Here is a 16357-nt window from a genome sequence, read left to right on the forward strand (position 1 = left end):
TTAGTTTTTTAAAAATACTGAGGTCTACACTTTGTTTTATTTACTTATTTTTTTGTCTGCATGGCATGCAGGATCTTAGTTTCCCAACCAGGGACTGAACTTGGACCCCTGGCAGTGAAAGCATAAAGTCCTAACCACTGAACCACAAAGGAATTACTCTAGGATTTTTTAAGATAAATAATGCAGTACTACATAATGCATGGTTTGCTGAATCCATGGGTGCAGAATTGCAAATAGGGAGGACTGACTAGGGGACCTGAGTATCCGATGACGTGGGTATTTGTGGTGGGTCCTGGAACCAACGCTCATAGATACTGGGGGATGACTGTACACAAGAGGGCAAACCATTGTGAACTAAGTCATAGGGAACAGAGAACAGAATTTTAGAAGTGTAGATATGAGAACTGCCTAGTTACAGCGTGCTAAGTCGCTTCAGTCGTGTCCGACTCTGTGCGACCCCATAGACGGCAGCCCACCAGGCTCCCCCGTCCCTGGGATTCTCCAGGCAAGAACACTGGAGTGGGTTGCCATTTCCTTCTCCAAGTTACAGACTACAGAATATTAGTAGATGAGGGTATAATGCTTAAAGAAATAATATGGATAGAATCACAAAGATGCCAATCAACAAAAGATAACAGGAATAAACAGATAATTTGGGGGGGAGGAGAATGCAGTATTACAACTATTTAAATTAAAACAAAACAAAACCAACTTTGACCGAAAGATTAAACAAAAGAAATATTTAGAGAACTAGAAGATACACCTGAATAAACTACTCAGAATGTGGCCAAAAGAAACAGGGAAACGCAAGTATATGAAAAGACGCGGAGGACAGCACGAGAAGTTCTAATCTCTATCTAATTGGAGTGCCTCAGAGAGAGAGAATGGAAATGTTCACAAAAAGATAATGGCTGTGAACTTTCAAGATTCATGAAAACCAGCAATCTATAGAGTCAGGATGCACAACATAACCCAAACAAGACAATGAAAAAGAAACCCACGCCTAGAACTCTGTGGTGTAACTGCAGAACACCAAAGAGTCAGTCACCAGAGAAAGAAGAGATCACCTAGAACGGAACAGACTTCTCCAAAGCAACAGTGGGAGCCAGAGAGTACGTTAATATCCTCAAAGTTTTAAAAGAACTGTAAATCTAATTGTGCACTTAGGAAGATTAATCTTTAAATAAGAACACAAGTGTAAAAAGTCAATGCACTGAAAATGAAGAAAACAAAACATTACCTAAGGATGGTCTGCTTATCTAAATAAGAGGTTGGCTTTTTTTTCTGAAAAGGGCCAGATAAAAAATATTTTAGGCCTCACGGAGTGTGGTGCAATTACTCAACTCTTCACAAATGAATGAGTGTGGCTACATTTCAATAAACCTTTATTTCTTAAATCAGATAGCAAGGACATATTTGGCTGTTGGCTATAATTTACCAAACTCTGGGGTAGATAAAAAGCTCAAAACAATATATAGTAAAATCATCTAAAAATTAAACTTTATCTAGGTGTCTAGTTGTAAAATCAAAATATAATTAATTTCCATGCTTCAAGCAACAAAGTGAGAAATTTTAAATTAAAAAATACTATGCTGAGGAACCTTGAGGGCAATTACTCTGAGTGACAAATACAGTATGATCTTGCCATTTGTGAACTAAAAAAAAAGCACAGATACAGAGACCAGATTGGTGGTTTCTAGAGGCAAGGGGTAGATGAAATAGGCGAAGGGAGTAAAAAGATACAAACTTCCAATTATAAAATAAATTAAGTCATGGAATGCAAAGTACAGTATGCTGACTACAGTTAATATTATATTGCATATTTGAAAGTTGTGGGACTTCCCTGGTAGTCTAATGGCTAAGACTCTGAGCTCCCAATGCATGGGGCCCAGGTTCGATCCCTGGTCAGGGAACTAGACCCCACACGCTGCAAGTAAGCACAGCAAAATAAATAAATAAAACTAAGTTAAAAAAAAAAGTTGCTGAAAGAGTAAATATCAAAAGTTCTTATCACAAGAAAAAAAAACGTTCTGCAATTATGTATGGTAAAAGATGTTAACTCGACTTACTATGCTGGTCATTTTGCAATATATACAAATCTTGAATTATTATGTGGTACAACTAAAACTAATCTTATATGTCAAATACACTTCTATTTAAAAGAAAAGAAAATGTATCGACTCTGCTGATGAATCTGGGGAGGACTTAACATCTTTGTAATACTGTTTTCCTATCCAGGAATGTAGTAGCATGTCCATTTACTCACGCCTTTAAAATTTTTTTTCAATAAAGTTTTATAACTTAACAAAATATTATGTTTTTCTGTAAAAGAGAAACGTTTTCAGGTACTAGAAATAAACCAAACCAAACAAAAAAAAAAAAAAAAAAAAATTGTGAGGGGAAGAACGATTAAATTTTAATGAGACATTAAAGAACCCTAAAATTAGTGGATAGATACTCTGTGTTCATGGACAGGAAATCTCAGTATCATAAAGATGTCCAGTCCTCCCAAACTACTGCCATAATCAAGCCTCAAACAGGACTTTTTGTGGAAACTGTCAAGCTGATTCTAAAATCTATTTGGAAGACCAATGGGCCAAGAACTGTTGAAACAATCCTTATAAGTAAAAGGTAGAAGTACTTGCCCAACCAGAAATCAAGACTTACAAAACTAAGATGAAGATGACAATTAGGTTTTAGTGCAGGGATAGACACAATACAAACCTCAAAAATAGATTCACAAATGTATAAAAAAACTGAAAGATGACAAAGAAATGATTCAGATTAACAGGGAAAGTAATTCAATAATGATGTCCTAAAATTCAACAAAAGACTGAGATAACGGATTATCCATTTCAAAAAAGTTATTTCCTCTTGAAAGGAAATTTTAAAACTTTTTTAAAAAGCAATCTTAAAACTTAACAGTAGACATTCTGATTCGCAGGGTAAAATGGTAGTCATCCAATTTCAAATCAAATGTTCTACGAAATACTCCAAAACGCAGAGAGAGACCAAAAAGGAAAACAAAACTGCCCAGAGCACATAACTTGTTATACACGTTCTCACTTCAAACTTCAATTGTCCCATTATAAATAAATGGGGAATATAAACATCCTAAAACCAGCAATGTCAACTACAGAGCCCTTGCTGGAGAGAAAATATGAGGAATTTGTATGGAAGAGGAGGATCCCGGCGGAGGAGCACGCAGGTATCAAGTATGGTTCCTTGCAGAACCAGGGATAAGTAGCATCTAGATGAGGTGGGTATCCCTTCAAAGCCTGGTGGATAAAGGAAGAGAAGATAAGGGTTCTCCTGAAACAAGAAGGTGTCATAGAATCAGAAGCATAATAGAAAACCCCCTTGTATTTATTAGAAAAGAGGTTGCATTTCACGATACCAACAGAAGAGGGCATTCCTGAACTAAGAAACAGTATATTTTTCTTTCAGGCCCCACAGAATCACTTGTTCTTTGAAAATATTCTTAGGATATTTGAGAAAATTTGAGTATACAATGGAAGTGCTTAAAAGGAGGTGTATAATTTAAAAGAATAAATTTACAGAAAATAAAAGGGCTTAAAGGAACAAGTTAAATATCACCACAGAGAAATCAAGACAAATCCACAATATGGGAAAATCTTAAAAGACAACTGGCTTAGACTCTTTTTTAAAAAAGTCAATGTTGTGGTATAAAAATTGGTAAGGGAATTGTTTTATACAAATTACTATGAACTATTCCAGTATATGATAATGGTATTATGCTTATAAGGAAGACATTTTTAAGAATTAGAAGCTTCATATTAAATACTTATGGCTGTAATGTTCTGATGTTGACAATTTACTTTCCAACTGTTAAGTTTTGAAAAAAGTATTTATGGGAATATATCTATATGGAGATGATTAAAACAAATATGGCAAAATGCTAATTGTTAAATCTGGGTGATGATTATTTGTGGTATGCCAACTTTGCTATATGCTAAAAATTTTTCATAATAAAAGCTACATTAAAAAAAAAACTACATAAATTCTAGCTCACTAAAAGCTACAGTAAGTATGGATTAACATCAGGGAAAAAGGAAAGAAACAACAGGAATCAAAATCCACAGTTAGCAGTTATCGCAAGTCAATGGAGTAAAGAATGTTTCATCTAATTGTAAAGACAATAACTTGTCCATGCTTGAGGAGAAAATTAAAATGAATATACTGTCACCTTATACAAAAGGATTTCAGATATACTGAATGAACTAAACATAAAATAATTTTATGTTTTAGAATAAATTAGACTATTTGTATAAACTTTTGGGACTGGTCAAAATTGTCCTTATACAAGATAGGAAATTTGGAAGTAAAAAAAAGGACAGATATTTTACCTACCAAAACAAAATTCTAAAATTTTGATATAAAAATGCCACAGACAAAAGAGAGACTGAGGAAATATTTGTGACTTATAATAAGAGCATAAAAGGCCTAATATTTTTAAAATTGTAACAAACTGTTGAGAAGATAAAACATTCCAATTTTTAAAAATGGGAAAATAATAAATTATAACTCATACAAGAGAATATGCTAATTCCCATTAATAAATTCAAATATTCCAAATTTAACTGGAATATAAACTCTAGGAGGACAGGTCTTGGTTCCGTTCCCTGATATTTCCTAGAGATTAAAAAAGTAGCAGCACACTGAAAAAGCTTTCAGTAAATATTTGCTCACTGCTGCCTGGCTGGACAGGTGGATGCAAATTAAAAGAAAGCGGTACCAAATGACATTCACCAAAATGACAATTAATGAAGCTGTTCTATTCAATGCTGGAGAAGGTAAAATAATGTCTTTATTAAAATGAAACACAAGCAACCTTATTTAAAGGAGTCTATTCTACAGATTTCCTTCTAGAGAAGGAAATGGTAACCTAGAGTATTCTCTTCAGAAGAGACTGGCAGGCTACAGTCCATGGGGTCGCAAAAGGGTTGGACATGACTTAGCCACTAAACAACAACAAATAGCACAATTCTACAGATTAGAAGCACCAGAAGGTCCAAATACATAAGTACATGGAGACCTGCATTCTTAGTAACGGCATTAAGTTGTGAACAACCTGAATGACATTGACACTGAAATGGTTTATTAAATCATGGTACATCAATAATGTGGAATACTCTACATTATTTAAAAAAATGTGATAGCTCCCATTCTTGATGTTAAAAAAACAAAAATATGTTTTGTGAGGGGGGGGGAAGCAAGTTGCAAAGTGTTTACGAGCACATTTAATGTGAGCAAAATCTAATCTGAATACCTACACAAATAAACATGGAATAAGATATGGAACGAATATCATAGATAATACTGGCTACTTAGGGCAAAGAGATTAGAGACAAGATATTATGAACTTTTTTTTCTAAACATTTTTCTAATGTTAGACTTGTTAACAGTCAGTATATCTTTCATGGGCATCCCAGGTGGCTCAGCAATAAAGAATCTGCCTTTAATGCAGGAGATGCAGGTTCAATCCCTGGGTCGGGAAGGTCCCCTAGAGAAGGAAATGCAACCTACTCCAGTACTCTTGCCTGGGAAACTCCATAGACAGAAGAGCCTAGCAGGCTACCTTCCATGGGGTGGCAAAGAGTCGGACATGACCTGGCAACCAAACAACAACAACATGCCTTTTACGTAAAAAAAAAAAAAAAAAAATCAAGCTATGCATTGCATTACTAAGAAACACAAAAACTGATTCTAAAAAGGGAAAATGTCTGTGTATAAAATAGATAATTACTAAGAACCTACTGTAGAGCACAGGGAATTACTCAATATTCTGTGGTGACCTAAATGGGAAGAAAACCCAAAAGAGAGGAGATACACATATACATATGGCTGAGTCACTTTGCTGTAAGTAGAAACCAATACAACATTGTAAAGCAACCATACTCCAGTAAAAATTAATTCTAAAAAGGAAATTTAAAATTTTAATTAAAAAATTAAATGTACAACATGGTCATCATAGAAATAATGTTTATCAATTCAATAATATAATGTGATAAATATAAGCTTGGAATTATAACCTATCAATATTAAAAACTTCTACTTTATATGGACCAAGTATAACAAGTCTAACTAATGGAAAAAGTCCCTCCCATGTGTGACCTATGTTAGTGACATTTTACTTTTTTCTGAGACAAGCTTTGAAGTCAATTTGCCTACCTATATATGACACTATAGTTTTCTAACACTTAAATCTCAAGTCAAGAAGTATAGGCAAATGAAGCATGGAAAGGCCAAAACACTAACAAGCACTAACACTAGTTGGTGGGACAATGAGCATGGACAGATATTGTCATTTCTTTTCCACTTGCTTTTCCCTTGAGCATTCTGATGGTCTGCTCAGTGGCTAATGTGAAGCCCTACACATAGCAGGCTCTACGCAAAGATGCAGACAAGAACAATAACTTATCTCTGAAGAGAGTGGGTTTTCAATATGCCTACTAATTTCAATCAAAATAGTCTGGTTGTTTATACTACTTCCTCCCTTCTCTTAAATATTCTGAAAGCTTCATAAAATAAACTTTGCACAATGAAATTTGTTTCAAGTTTTGCACAACAGGTAAGACGAAACTGAGGTAAAAGAAAATAACTGGAGCAAAACACATATATTTTTAGACATACCAGCTAATTAGGCAGCTTACTGATTTATATTTAACTACTTATCAGTTAATTATTCAAATCATATTTATCTTAAAACCAAAGTTAAGAGAGATAGCACCAGGGCTTCTTATGAATAAATGAGAGGGGATTCACAGTAATTTAAGACAGAACCAATCCCTAAATTCCAAATGTAACAGTGTTTTGCTACATAGGATAAAAATAAGAAATATGTATCTCATGTAGTATGAGGGAGGAGATGATCCAGAGATGATCCAAAAAGCCCTTGACAGTGGGCCAAACACTCGGCTCTTGTCTTGTCTCTGCTAGTAACTACCTGGTCTTGGATATATCATTTACTTATGAGTCTCTTCATCTGAACTGGGGTTGTACCACCTTTTAAGATAACTTTAGGGTTAAAATCTTCTGGGTAGTCTCATTCCCAGTCATTAGGGGGAAGAAAAGAAGAAGCAAGCAAGCAAAACAAAATACACAAACAGGAAAGTTACTTGGTTTTATATAATTTCAAAAACAAGAAACTAAGGTTTACAAATTAAAAATTCAGATTTCAAGATTAAACAAATTCTATGAGATTTGTTTTATTAATTATATACCAATTTTCATAATCTTGATTTTGTTTAAAAGGGAAAACAACTTTGCTGTCTGCATGACAGGAATAAATGGGAATGATTAGCATAATCTGTGGAAAATAGATATTTAGACATAAATAATAAAACAGGTAAGATAAGCAAGACAGGTGACAAATCACTAGCCTCAAAATCTGGTATGAATTATAAACAAAATCACTAACCTCAAATTCTGGTATGAATTATAAATAAGAACAATTATATCATCATCTAACTCAATTTTTATTTTTAAAAAGGAATAGCAGCCAAAATAATTGGTACAGGAATAGGGACATTATAACTCAGAAGATAAGCTTTAAAAAGGCAATTGTAAAGAGGAAAACACTAAAAAAAGCATTTCCATTTATAATGAAAAATTACTAGTTTGCTTATTTCCAAATATTCTACTTTGTTGGGAATCACACTAGTTGAGGCTTAAAATGACTGATTTGTGGATGTTGAAAATAGTGATGATTCCTATAGATTTTAATCTCAGAACTTTAGGATCTAAAGTTTAGTGAGTTTAGTACTGGTGGCAATATAACAAAATGCTTTTTGTGCTTCACCTACTTATTAAAAGCATGACCAGTTCAAGTTGCTTAAATTTACCAAATTATAGTTTGCTTATCAGTAAAACTGAGATAATAAAGTAGCTAAATCAGAGTTTTAATAAAACTTGAGTTTTATTAAATTCAAGGTTTAAATGAAAACATACATAAAAACAGCCCCTAGGTTTTTTTGAAAAAAATTATTGACTGAAATACTATAAAAATGTAAATATCTGAAATAATCAACTACATTCACCAACTGTATTGAAGCCATTAAGCCAAAAGAAGGGAAAATGTGTTTATCTAAATTCCTACTATGAAATCACAAATGTTATTCAGAAAAATGGACTATTAAAGGGAATTCAATTTATCTTTATTCTGATTTTCAAAGCATAAAGATACTTTTGATATCCACATAATATGGATTTTCATAGCAATGGTATATTGATATGGAGTAACCCATAATCTTTTTAAAAAATTCTCCTTGGTTTAGAGAACCAAGTATGAGAACATGTTGGCACATAAAGCCAAAGAACAAAACAAAACTAACACTAAAGATTAAACACAGGTCCTACTGACTTTAATTAACTGGATAGGATATTTTGCTAAAAATAGCATAAACCTCTTTAATCTCGACATATATCTCTGGTAGAAGTAAATTAAACTCCAAAACTTCAAAGCAGATTCAGTCAGGGTTCTAAAGAAGCTCACTTTATTTTTATTTTGGGAATCTTACCTGAAAAGAAATTTGTTAAACACAGTGAACTGTGATTGGCTTCTACCACTATTATATACCTCTACCTACTGTACCCTTTCAATTAGGAACTAATCATGCCTATTTATTAAATACCACGGAGTAGAAAACAAAATGCTTGGACTGAATCACCATTATTCCATATAAAGTTATGAGAAATAATATGTACAGTCAGGAAAATGCAATAGTTATAACAGAGGCAGGACAACCCTCAAGTATTTGAAAGTATAGTGTTAACAAATAATCCACCTTCTCTGCGTAAGTTACAAGGAGCAGATTTTTAAGCAATATAAAACAAGAATTTAAATTATCCAGATTTGAAATGGCTTCTAACTTTTATAAAGGATACTATGCCAAACTGAAAGAGCATAAGCAATCAATGCACCTTTTGATTCAGTAGTTTAAAAATTTATTCCAAGAAATGGCAGGAGATGTGCTGAAATATATACATGAGACTGATGGCATATGACAGCAGAAAACATGAAAGCAAGCCTAGATATTATTTAGCCATGAGTAGTTTTAAATTAGTAATTTAAGACAATGAGAAAATGGTCAGGGTTAAGTATTAATATAAAGAAAAAACGTATACAAAACTATGTAATGAAGGATGCTAATCCTGCCCTCCTAAGAAAATATCTGTATGTGTAAAAATAATGGGAAAAGTAACTATAAAAATAACTAGAACAAAGTACAGTTGATTTTGTCTTGTGTAGTGGTACTGCAGATGGTTTTTGTTCCAAATTTAATCCATGAATATATGCTGAATAATCAACCACGTATCAGGAATACTGTGAAAGGGACTGCTATACCTAAATAGTAAATTTAACTATATGACTCCCAATGTCCCTTCTAACTCAAAGATTCTACAACTCTTAAGAAAACTATCTGCAACTCATTTAAAAATCAGTAAGCCTCTGCCAAGAACAAAAAAGTTGAAAGTCATATTTTCAAAGAAGGACTGACAGCCAAGAATAGCATTAATTTCTGAAGCAATATCAGTATCTTCTGGCTAAGAGTTTTTTTCTTAGATAGAAAAATGGGCAGGGAACCTAAATGAGCTATGGCAAACAAAAGAAACAAACAAGCAAAAAACCGCAGAATGAATATGCTATTGCCAAAATAATGAGGAGGAGGAAGAGAGGAATGAAGGAAAAACGAAGGTATATCCCTTGTTTTTATCAAAAGGGCTACCACCAAAACAGACAGCATCCTCTGTATGAGTGATTAATGATGACAATCCTGAAAGCTACCTACACTCCTCTATCTGGTAGGATTACAAATCAGAGAAGGGAGTATGGTGTTAAGAAAGTCTCTGCTTCTTTAAAAAGAAATCTGATTTTATCAATTTGATTAACATCAGAATTAAGTGACTTTTAGTAGGTAAACTACAATCTCAACTTTCATCAAAGAAAAGAAAACATGAAAATCACAGCTAATTATAAACCACTGGCTCAGAGTCACAAAAATGGTAAATATGTTCACAATGCATTTTAAAGATTAATCCATTTTAAGTCAAGACAATTTCATAAAATAATTATCATAATATCACAGATTGGAAACTTATAAGTCAAAATAAAGAAAACATATTCCCCGTGTAATTAGTGAAGGTAGCCATTTGTTACAAAAGTAAGCCACCAAGAATGTCATTAACTTTATACCAGAGATAAGAATCCATACTAGACATCATGTAATAGGATATAACAACTACAGAATGAGAATATACTCCTAAAATTGCAAAACAAAAAGAAAATGATTAAATACTAAAGTATAAATTACTCAAAATATCGAGAAATTATTTATATGCATGCAAATATACATGTATATACCATACCATACCATCTTTCTTGCTAATATTAAGGATATTTAAAAGATGAAATATTTATAATAGTTTTACTATGTTTAGAATATCCTATGACGTAGAAAATAACATTTGGTTGTATAGAAAGATCAAGAAAACACAACTTATAGAACCTGGTCAAAACACAGTTTATTTTTCTTTCCTTTTTGTTTTTAATAAAAGAACTGTAGACAAAAAGAGGAAAAACAAAATCCTGAAGACTATGATTTTCCCACTAGCTATCATAAACAAGGAAAAATCTATTTTTCTAAATTATAACACATAAATTAATTAATAAAAAAAAGAGAAAGAAACTACTGTCTTTTTAGCATTAAATATTTATCGTTTTTCTTATAGAATTCATTTTACTGTAAAAACCTGGCAAAACTAGCACCTTAAAAATACAGCTTTCTAATTAGTGGATGAAAAAAATACTCATAAAAAATTCAAAGATAAAAAATATGCTAAAAAGCTTATTATGATCAAAGAATATACTATGTATTGTATAACTGCCATAAAACCTGGTTTTTCCTATTTATTATTATTTAATCCAAGAAACATTTTTGAGGTAATTTTACTTGACCACCACCCATTTCCTATTGTGACAAATTATTCAATACCCAGGATCTTTAACCATTTCTCCAATGTTAGAGTATTTTAGACTTCTGCCCTAGATAAATGTATATGAACGTTATATGAATCAGTACTTCCTTAACAACTAAAGCACCTGAAAATAGCCAAATTCTGAAAAACCTTTCTCCTTGAAAACAAAAAGACCCAAACCCCTAACACGCCCTTAAATCTCTTTTTATGGCATCTGAAAAATAAATAATCTCAAGAAAACACAAATTCACATATGTTCTGACAGGAAATATCAATATACGATATTTTAAATGTTTTCGGAAAGGCACCACATTCTTCTGAGTGCTGCAACAGATTCTCTGGCTCTGCAATCCTGCTGCAGTCATGAATAAACATATTCCTCTGTAGTTCTAAGTATGTGTGGCGTATCAAGGGCATGAGGCAAGCACATCAGATTTGAAATGGATTTACATTACCTCCAACCTTAGGGCCACCTGCTGAACCAGGCTTCCTTGCACTGTTGACAGGATTTCCGGATGTTTTAGGTGCAGGAACCTTGAAGGCCGAAGCAGCTGATGATGGCCTATTTCCATCCACTGATTCTTCATCATCAAAGCTTTTATCTGCACAAAGTGTCAGAAAAATGTATTTTAAGAGAACCAAGCTTTGCTCAATTTTCCATAAAACTCAAAAATCAAAAAAGGTATGTATAAAGTCATTACTTTCTAAGATAGATAATACAAAATAAAGCTCCTCTGAATAAGCATTTATATACTAACACTATATAAAATAACCCAGTGTAATTTAAAATCAGTTTACAATATTATCTTAGTTCTTACCTAGCTATATTAAATCAAAACATATCAAAACATAAAACCAAACACATTAACGCTGAGTAGTAAGAAGCATTTTTCATTTCTCTGCTACTCATACAAGCATTTTCTGCCAGCTCCTCCCATAGTGCATCTTCCAGCACACCCTGCCTTATTTCTTATACCCAGATTCTGCAACTTACAATCACAGATCCGTTTGCAAATCAGTCGCCTCATTCCTCTGAAAGCTCTTAATTTCCCTCACCCTAGGATGCTCTGGATAGTTCACATGGCCAAATACAATAGATTTGATACTAATCAAAGATTCTATCAAAAATAGACAGCAACAACCACAGAACCACCACTGAGGTTTGTGCCGGCATTTTTCTTTCTCTTCCCTGCCCTAGGTGCTGTAACAGCCAATCAGCTACAAGGTGACATCATCTTATGGCAGCTACTGCCAGATGAAAGGTAAAAATTCTCCATGTATTTAAAAAAATTCTCCATGGAGCTGCAATCCTTAAGTCTATAACAAAAATTTCAAGCGTGTTCAAAATTAAAGGTTTATAAACCTAAATATGTTTCCTTCTCTTTAATTCACATGAAAATTTATACAAAGAAAAAAATAACCTTTTCTGCAATGTTTGTTCTGCTGGAGTGCTTCTTATTGCATCAGTAAAACACGGAGTATCACAGAGCTCGTTACTGTGCATAATTAACTCTGTAATCTTACAATTTGCTGTTTTTTTAGGCCACAGAAACCAAACTGAACAATGTGTTCTCATCAAAGATTCAAAAATATTCTACAAAGCTCCTTTTGGACTATTTATGAATAACTACACTAGTATAACCTCCTCGTATAAAATGAACCCTCCCACCCCCAACCCACCCTCCAAATCACAAGACGCATGCATTTTACTCGTCTGAGAAGATGGTTTTCTCTAGGACCCTGCACAAACCAACCACGACAAACAAGATGGGTGAGGCAGAGAAGCAGCTTTACCAGAGGCTTCAGATCAATATGTCAGAACCTCTTCCTTTCAGTCTGCATCGCCTACCTACGCAAACACCCAAATCAGGTAAAACAGAATCATCCCTACAAACCACTGCAAGTCCAACTACTCAATGTATTTAAAAAAATACCAGACAAGTGTTAAGACTGTTTTATTTACTGGGAAAAAAAGAATCAAATAGATACCTAATACAAACCACCTTACACTTCAGCAAGTGTTTTTCTTAAACAGTACAACTTGTAGGAAAAATGTATCTTTTAGTTAAAAAATATATACATATTTTAGCAATATGCTACTGGCAGCCAGTCTGGATCCATTAAATCTATGGAGACTGCTCTGTTAAAAAACATTAATATAATCTCAAATAAATCTTCTTTTTTTTGGGGGGGGACCACCACCCTATTTTTAAAAACTGCAGCTAAGAAGGACAGGGTATACACACAAATCTACAGAGCGAGAGGTACTAAAACACTGAGCAGCCAGAAGTTCCCATGGAAACGGTGCTCTCTGTTCCTACACACACACAAGAATTGAAATGAGTAAATACTTCTACCACTTAAAAATAATTAACTCTTAACATTCTAAAACTATTAGGAAATTAATTTTTCCCTTTTTATCAAAGCAAGGCAGAGAAAAGTATATAAATTAAAGCACGCAGCTCAATTAATTTTCACAAAATGAATATGCTAGTGTAACCAGTCTCCAGACTAGTAGATCATTATCAATATTCTCTAAGCACCCTCACTGAATTGCCCTAAAGTCGTTATTGTCTATCAAAGCTAACTAGTCTAGTCAGTTTTGCCCATTTTTGAACTTTTATACAAAAGGAATTGAATAATAGGTACTCTAGTACCTAGTTTCTTTTCACTCAATAAAATGTTTGGAAGACAAATTTTCATTGCTTCAAGTTTTTTAGTGCATGAAATGTGCCACGAGTTATTAATATCCATTCTACTGTCGATAGACATTTGAGTTGTTGCCTAAGACTGAAATAAAATAGTGCTAAGAGGTGAGCAAAATTAAAGGGTTCTAAAGCTTTCAGTATTAACGTGAAAGTAGTAAACACAGTGATTTATTTTAGGTTGCAGTAAGCCAAAGATCGGAGAAGGCAATGGCACCCCACTCCAGTACTCTTGCCTGGAAAATCCCATGGACGGAGGAGCCTGGTAGGCTGCAGTCCATGGGGTCACTAGAGTCGGACACGACTGAGCGACTTCACTTTCACTTTTCACTTTTATGCACTGGAGAAGGAAATGGCAACCCACTCCAGTGTTCTTGCCTGGAGACTCTCAGGGATGGGGGAGCCTGGTGGGCTGCCGTCTATGGGGTCGCACAGAGTCGGACACGACTGAAGTGACTTAGCAGCAGCAGCAGCAAGCCAAAGATGCAACTTTGCGAGAGGTTACAAAGATTGTAACTTCTAAGGCAGTGGTACTCAAAATGTTGTCTCAGGCCAGCAGCTGACCATCATTTGGCAATTTGTTAGAAATGCAAATGATGAGGCCCCAACTCAAATCTAATGAATCAGAAACTCTGGATTAACAAACTCTCCTGGAGATTCTGATACAAGATCAAGTTTAAGAACTTGATAGAAACAGGCAAACTTTTTCTAAACGGCCATATAGGAAATATTATAACCTTTGCAAACCTTACATATATGTAGTCTCTCTGTGCAACTATTCAATTATGCCACTGTAGTGTTAAAGCATGATAACAATATGTAAGCAAATGAGTGTGGCTGTGTTTCAATAAATTTTATGTATAAAAACAGGAGGATGACTGGATTTAGCCTGCAAGCAACAGTATCCCTACCCCTGCTTGAGGGTAACCACTGAAATAAGAGTAAACACAGACATAAAACAAGAAATCAAAGAAAAAATAAAACAACAAGAAAGAACTGATTAATTGAAAAAAACTAGCAAACAACAAAAGACAGAGGATAAAAATAGAAATAAAAGAAAAAGGAAAAATAAAATCAAATATATCAGTAACTACTTTATTTTTTTATTTTTTAAAAAATTTTCCGGACCAGCCGGCACGCAGCACAACTCTTAAGATCAGCTGACTCGGCGCCCACAGCAGGCTGTCAAGAGCGTCAGGTGACGCGCAAGCGGCTCACGTGACCACGACGGGGCGGGGCTCCGTTTCCAGACCCAGTAACTACTTTAAAAGTAAATGAACTAAATAGTCCAAGTACAAGACCAAGACTGAACCTGTATTTAAAAACAGGTTGCTTAAATGAGAGAGATATTTTACATAAAAGGGTCACAAAAAAGTTAAAAGTAGAAGGAAGAAACAGACCATTATAAACTTGAACCAAAAGGTTCGTGTAGATATAATAATTTCAAACAAAGCAATTTGAATGAGCATTACTAGAGACTTTTTAATAATGATGAAGGAGCCCAACCCAATAGGGGTAAAAAATCAGAACTCTACAGTTTTATGCACTCATATACATTTCTCTTCAAGAAAATCAGAGATAACAAGGGAACATTTCATGCAAAGATGGGCTCAATAAAGGACAGAAACAGTATGGACCTGACAGATGCAGAAGATATTAAGAAGAAGTGGCACAAATACACAGAAGAACTGTACAAAAAAGACTCAAACTCATGTCCTTTGAGTCAGTGATGCCATCCAACCGTCTTCTGCTCTGTCATCCCCTTCTCCTCCCTCTGTCAATCTTTCCCAGCATCAGGGTCTTTTCAAATGAGCCAGTTCTTCATATCAAGTGACCAAAGTATTGGAGTTTCAGCTTCAACATCAGTCCTTCAAATGAACACCCAACTGATTTTCTTTAGGATGGACTGGTTGGATCTCCTTGCAGTCCAAGGGACTGTCAAGAGTATTCTCCAACACCACAGTTCAAAAGCATCAGTTCTTCAGCGCTCAGCTTTCTTTACAGGCCAACTCTCACATCCATACATGACTACGGGAAAAACCATAGCCTTGACTAGACAGACATTTGTTGGCAAAGTTAATGTCTCTGCTTTCCAACACGCTGTCTAGGTTGGTCATAACTTTCCTTCCAAGGAGTAAGCGTCTTTTAATTTCATGGCTATAGTCACCATCTGCAGTGATTTTGGAGCCCAAAAGATCAAGTCTCTCACTGTTTCCACTGTTTCTCCATCTATTTCCCATGAAGTGATGGGACTAGATGCCATGATCTTAGTTTTCTGAATCTTGAGCTTTAAGCCAATTTTTTCACTCTCCTCTTTCACTTTCATCAAGAGGCTCTTTAGTTCTTCTGCACTTTCTGCCATAAGGGTGGTGTCATCTGCATATCTGAGGTTGTTGATTATTTCTCCCGTTAATCTTGATTCCAGCTTGTGCTTCATCCAGCCCCGTGTTTCTCATGATGTACTCTGCATATAAGTTAAATAAGCAGGGTGACAATATACAGCCTTGATGTACTCCTTTCCCAATTTGGAACCAGTCTGTTGTTCCATGTCCAGTCCTAGCTATTGCTTCTTGACCTGCATACAGATTTCTCAGGAGGCAGGTAAGGTGGTCTGGTATTTCCATCTCTTGAAGAATTTTCCACAGCTTGTTGTG

General features: G+C 34.5%; 1 protein-coding gene across 15 annotated transcripts in view; it reads right to left on the reverse strand.

The window, feature by feature from the left end:
* The window catches only part of CLASP2 (cytoplasmic linker associated protein 2), a 174508-nt gene that overhangs the window by 106903 nt on the left and 51248 nt on the right, over positions 1-16357 (reverse strand). For 11 of the 15 annotated variants that reach the window (XM_070359942.1, XM_070359939.1, XM_070359950.1 and 8 more), the window contains one exon: positions 11454-11600. In XM_070359942.1, the coding sequence (XP_070216043.1) occupies positions 11454-11600 (147 nt within the window). Of the gene's footprint in view, positions 1-11453; positions 11601-11992; positions 12170-16357 lie in introns of those variants that run through there. The other 4 variants (XM_070359951.1, XM_070359945.1, XM_070359949.1 and 1 more) reach the window with 2 other exon arrangements.

Source organism: Bos mutus, chromosome 22, assembly GCF_027580195.1.
Source record: "Bos mutus isolate GX-2022 chromosome 22, NWIPB_WYAK_1.1, whole genome shotgun sequence".
Lineage (NCBI taxonomy): Eukaryota > Metazoa > Chordata > Mammalia > Artiodactyla > Bovidae > Bos > Bos mutus.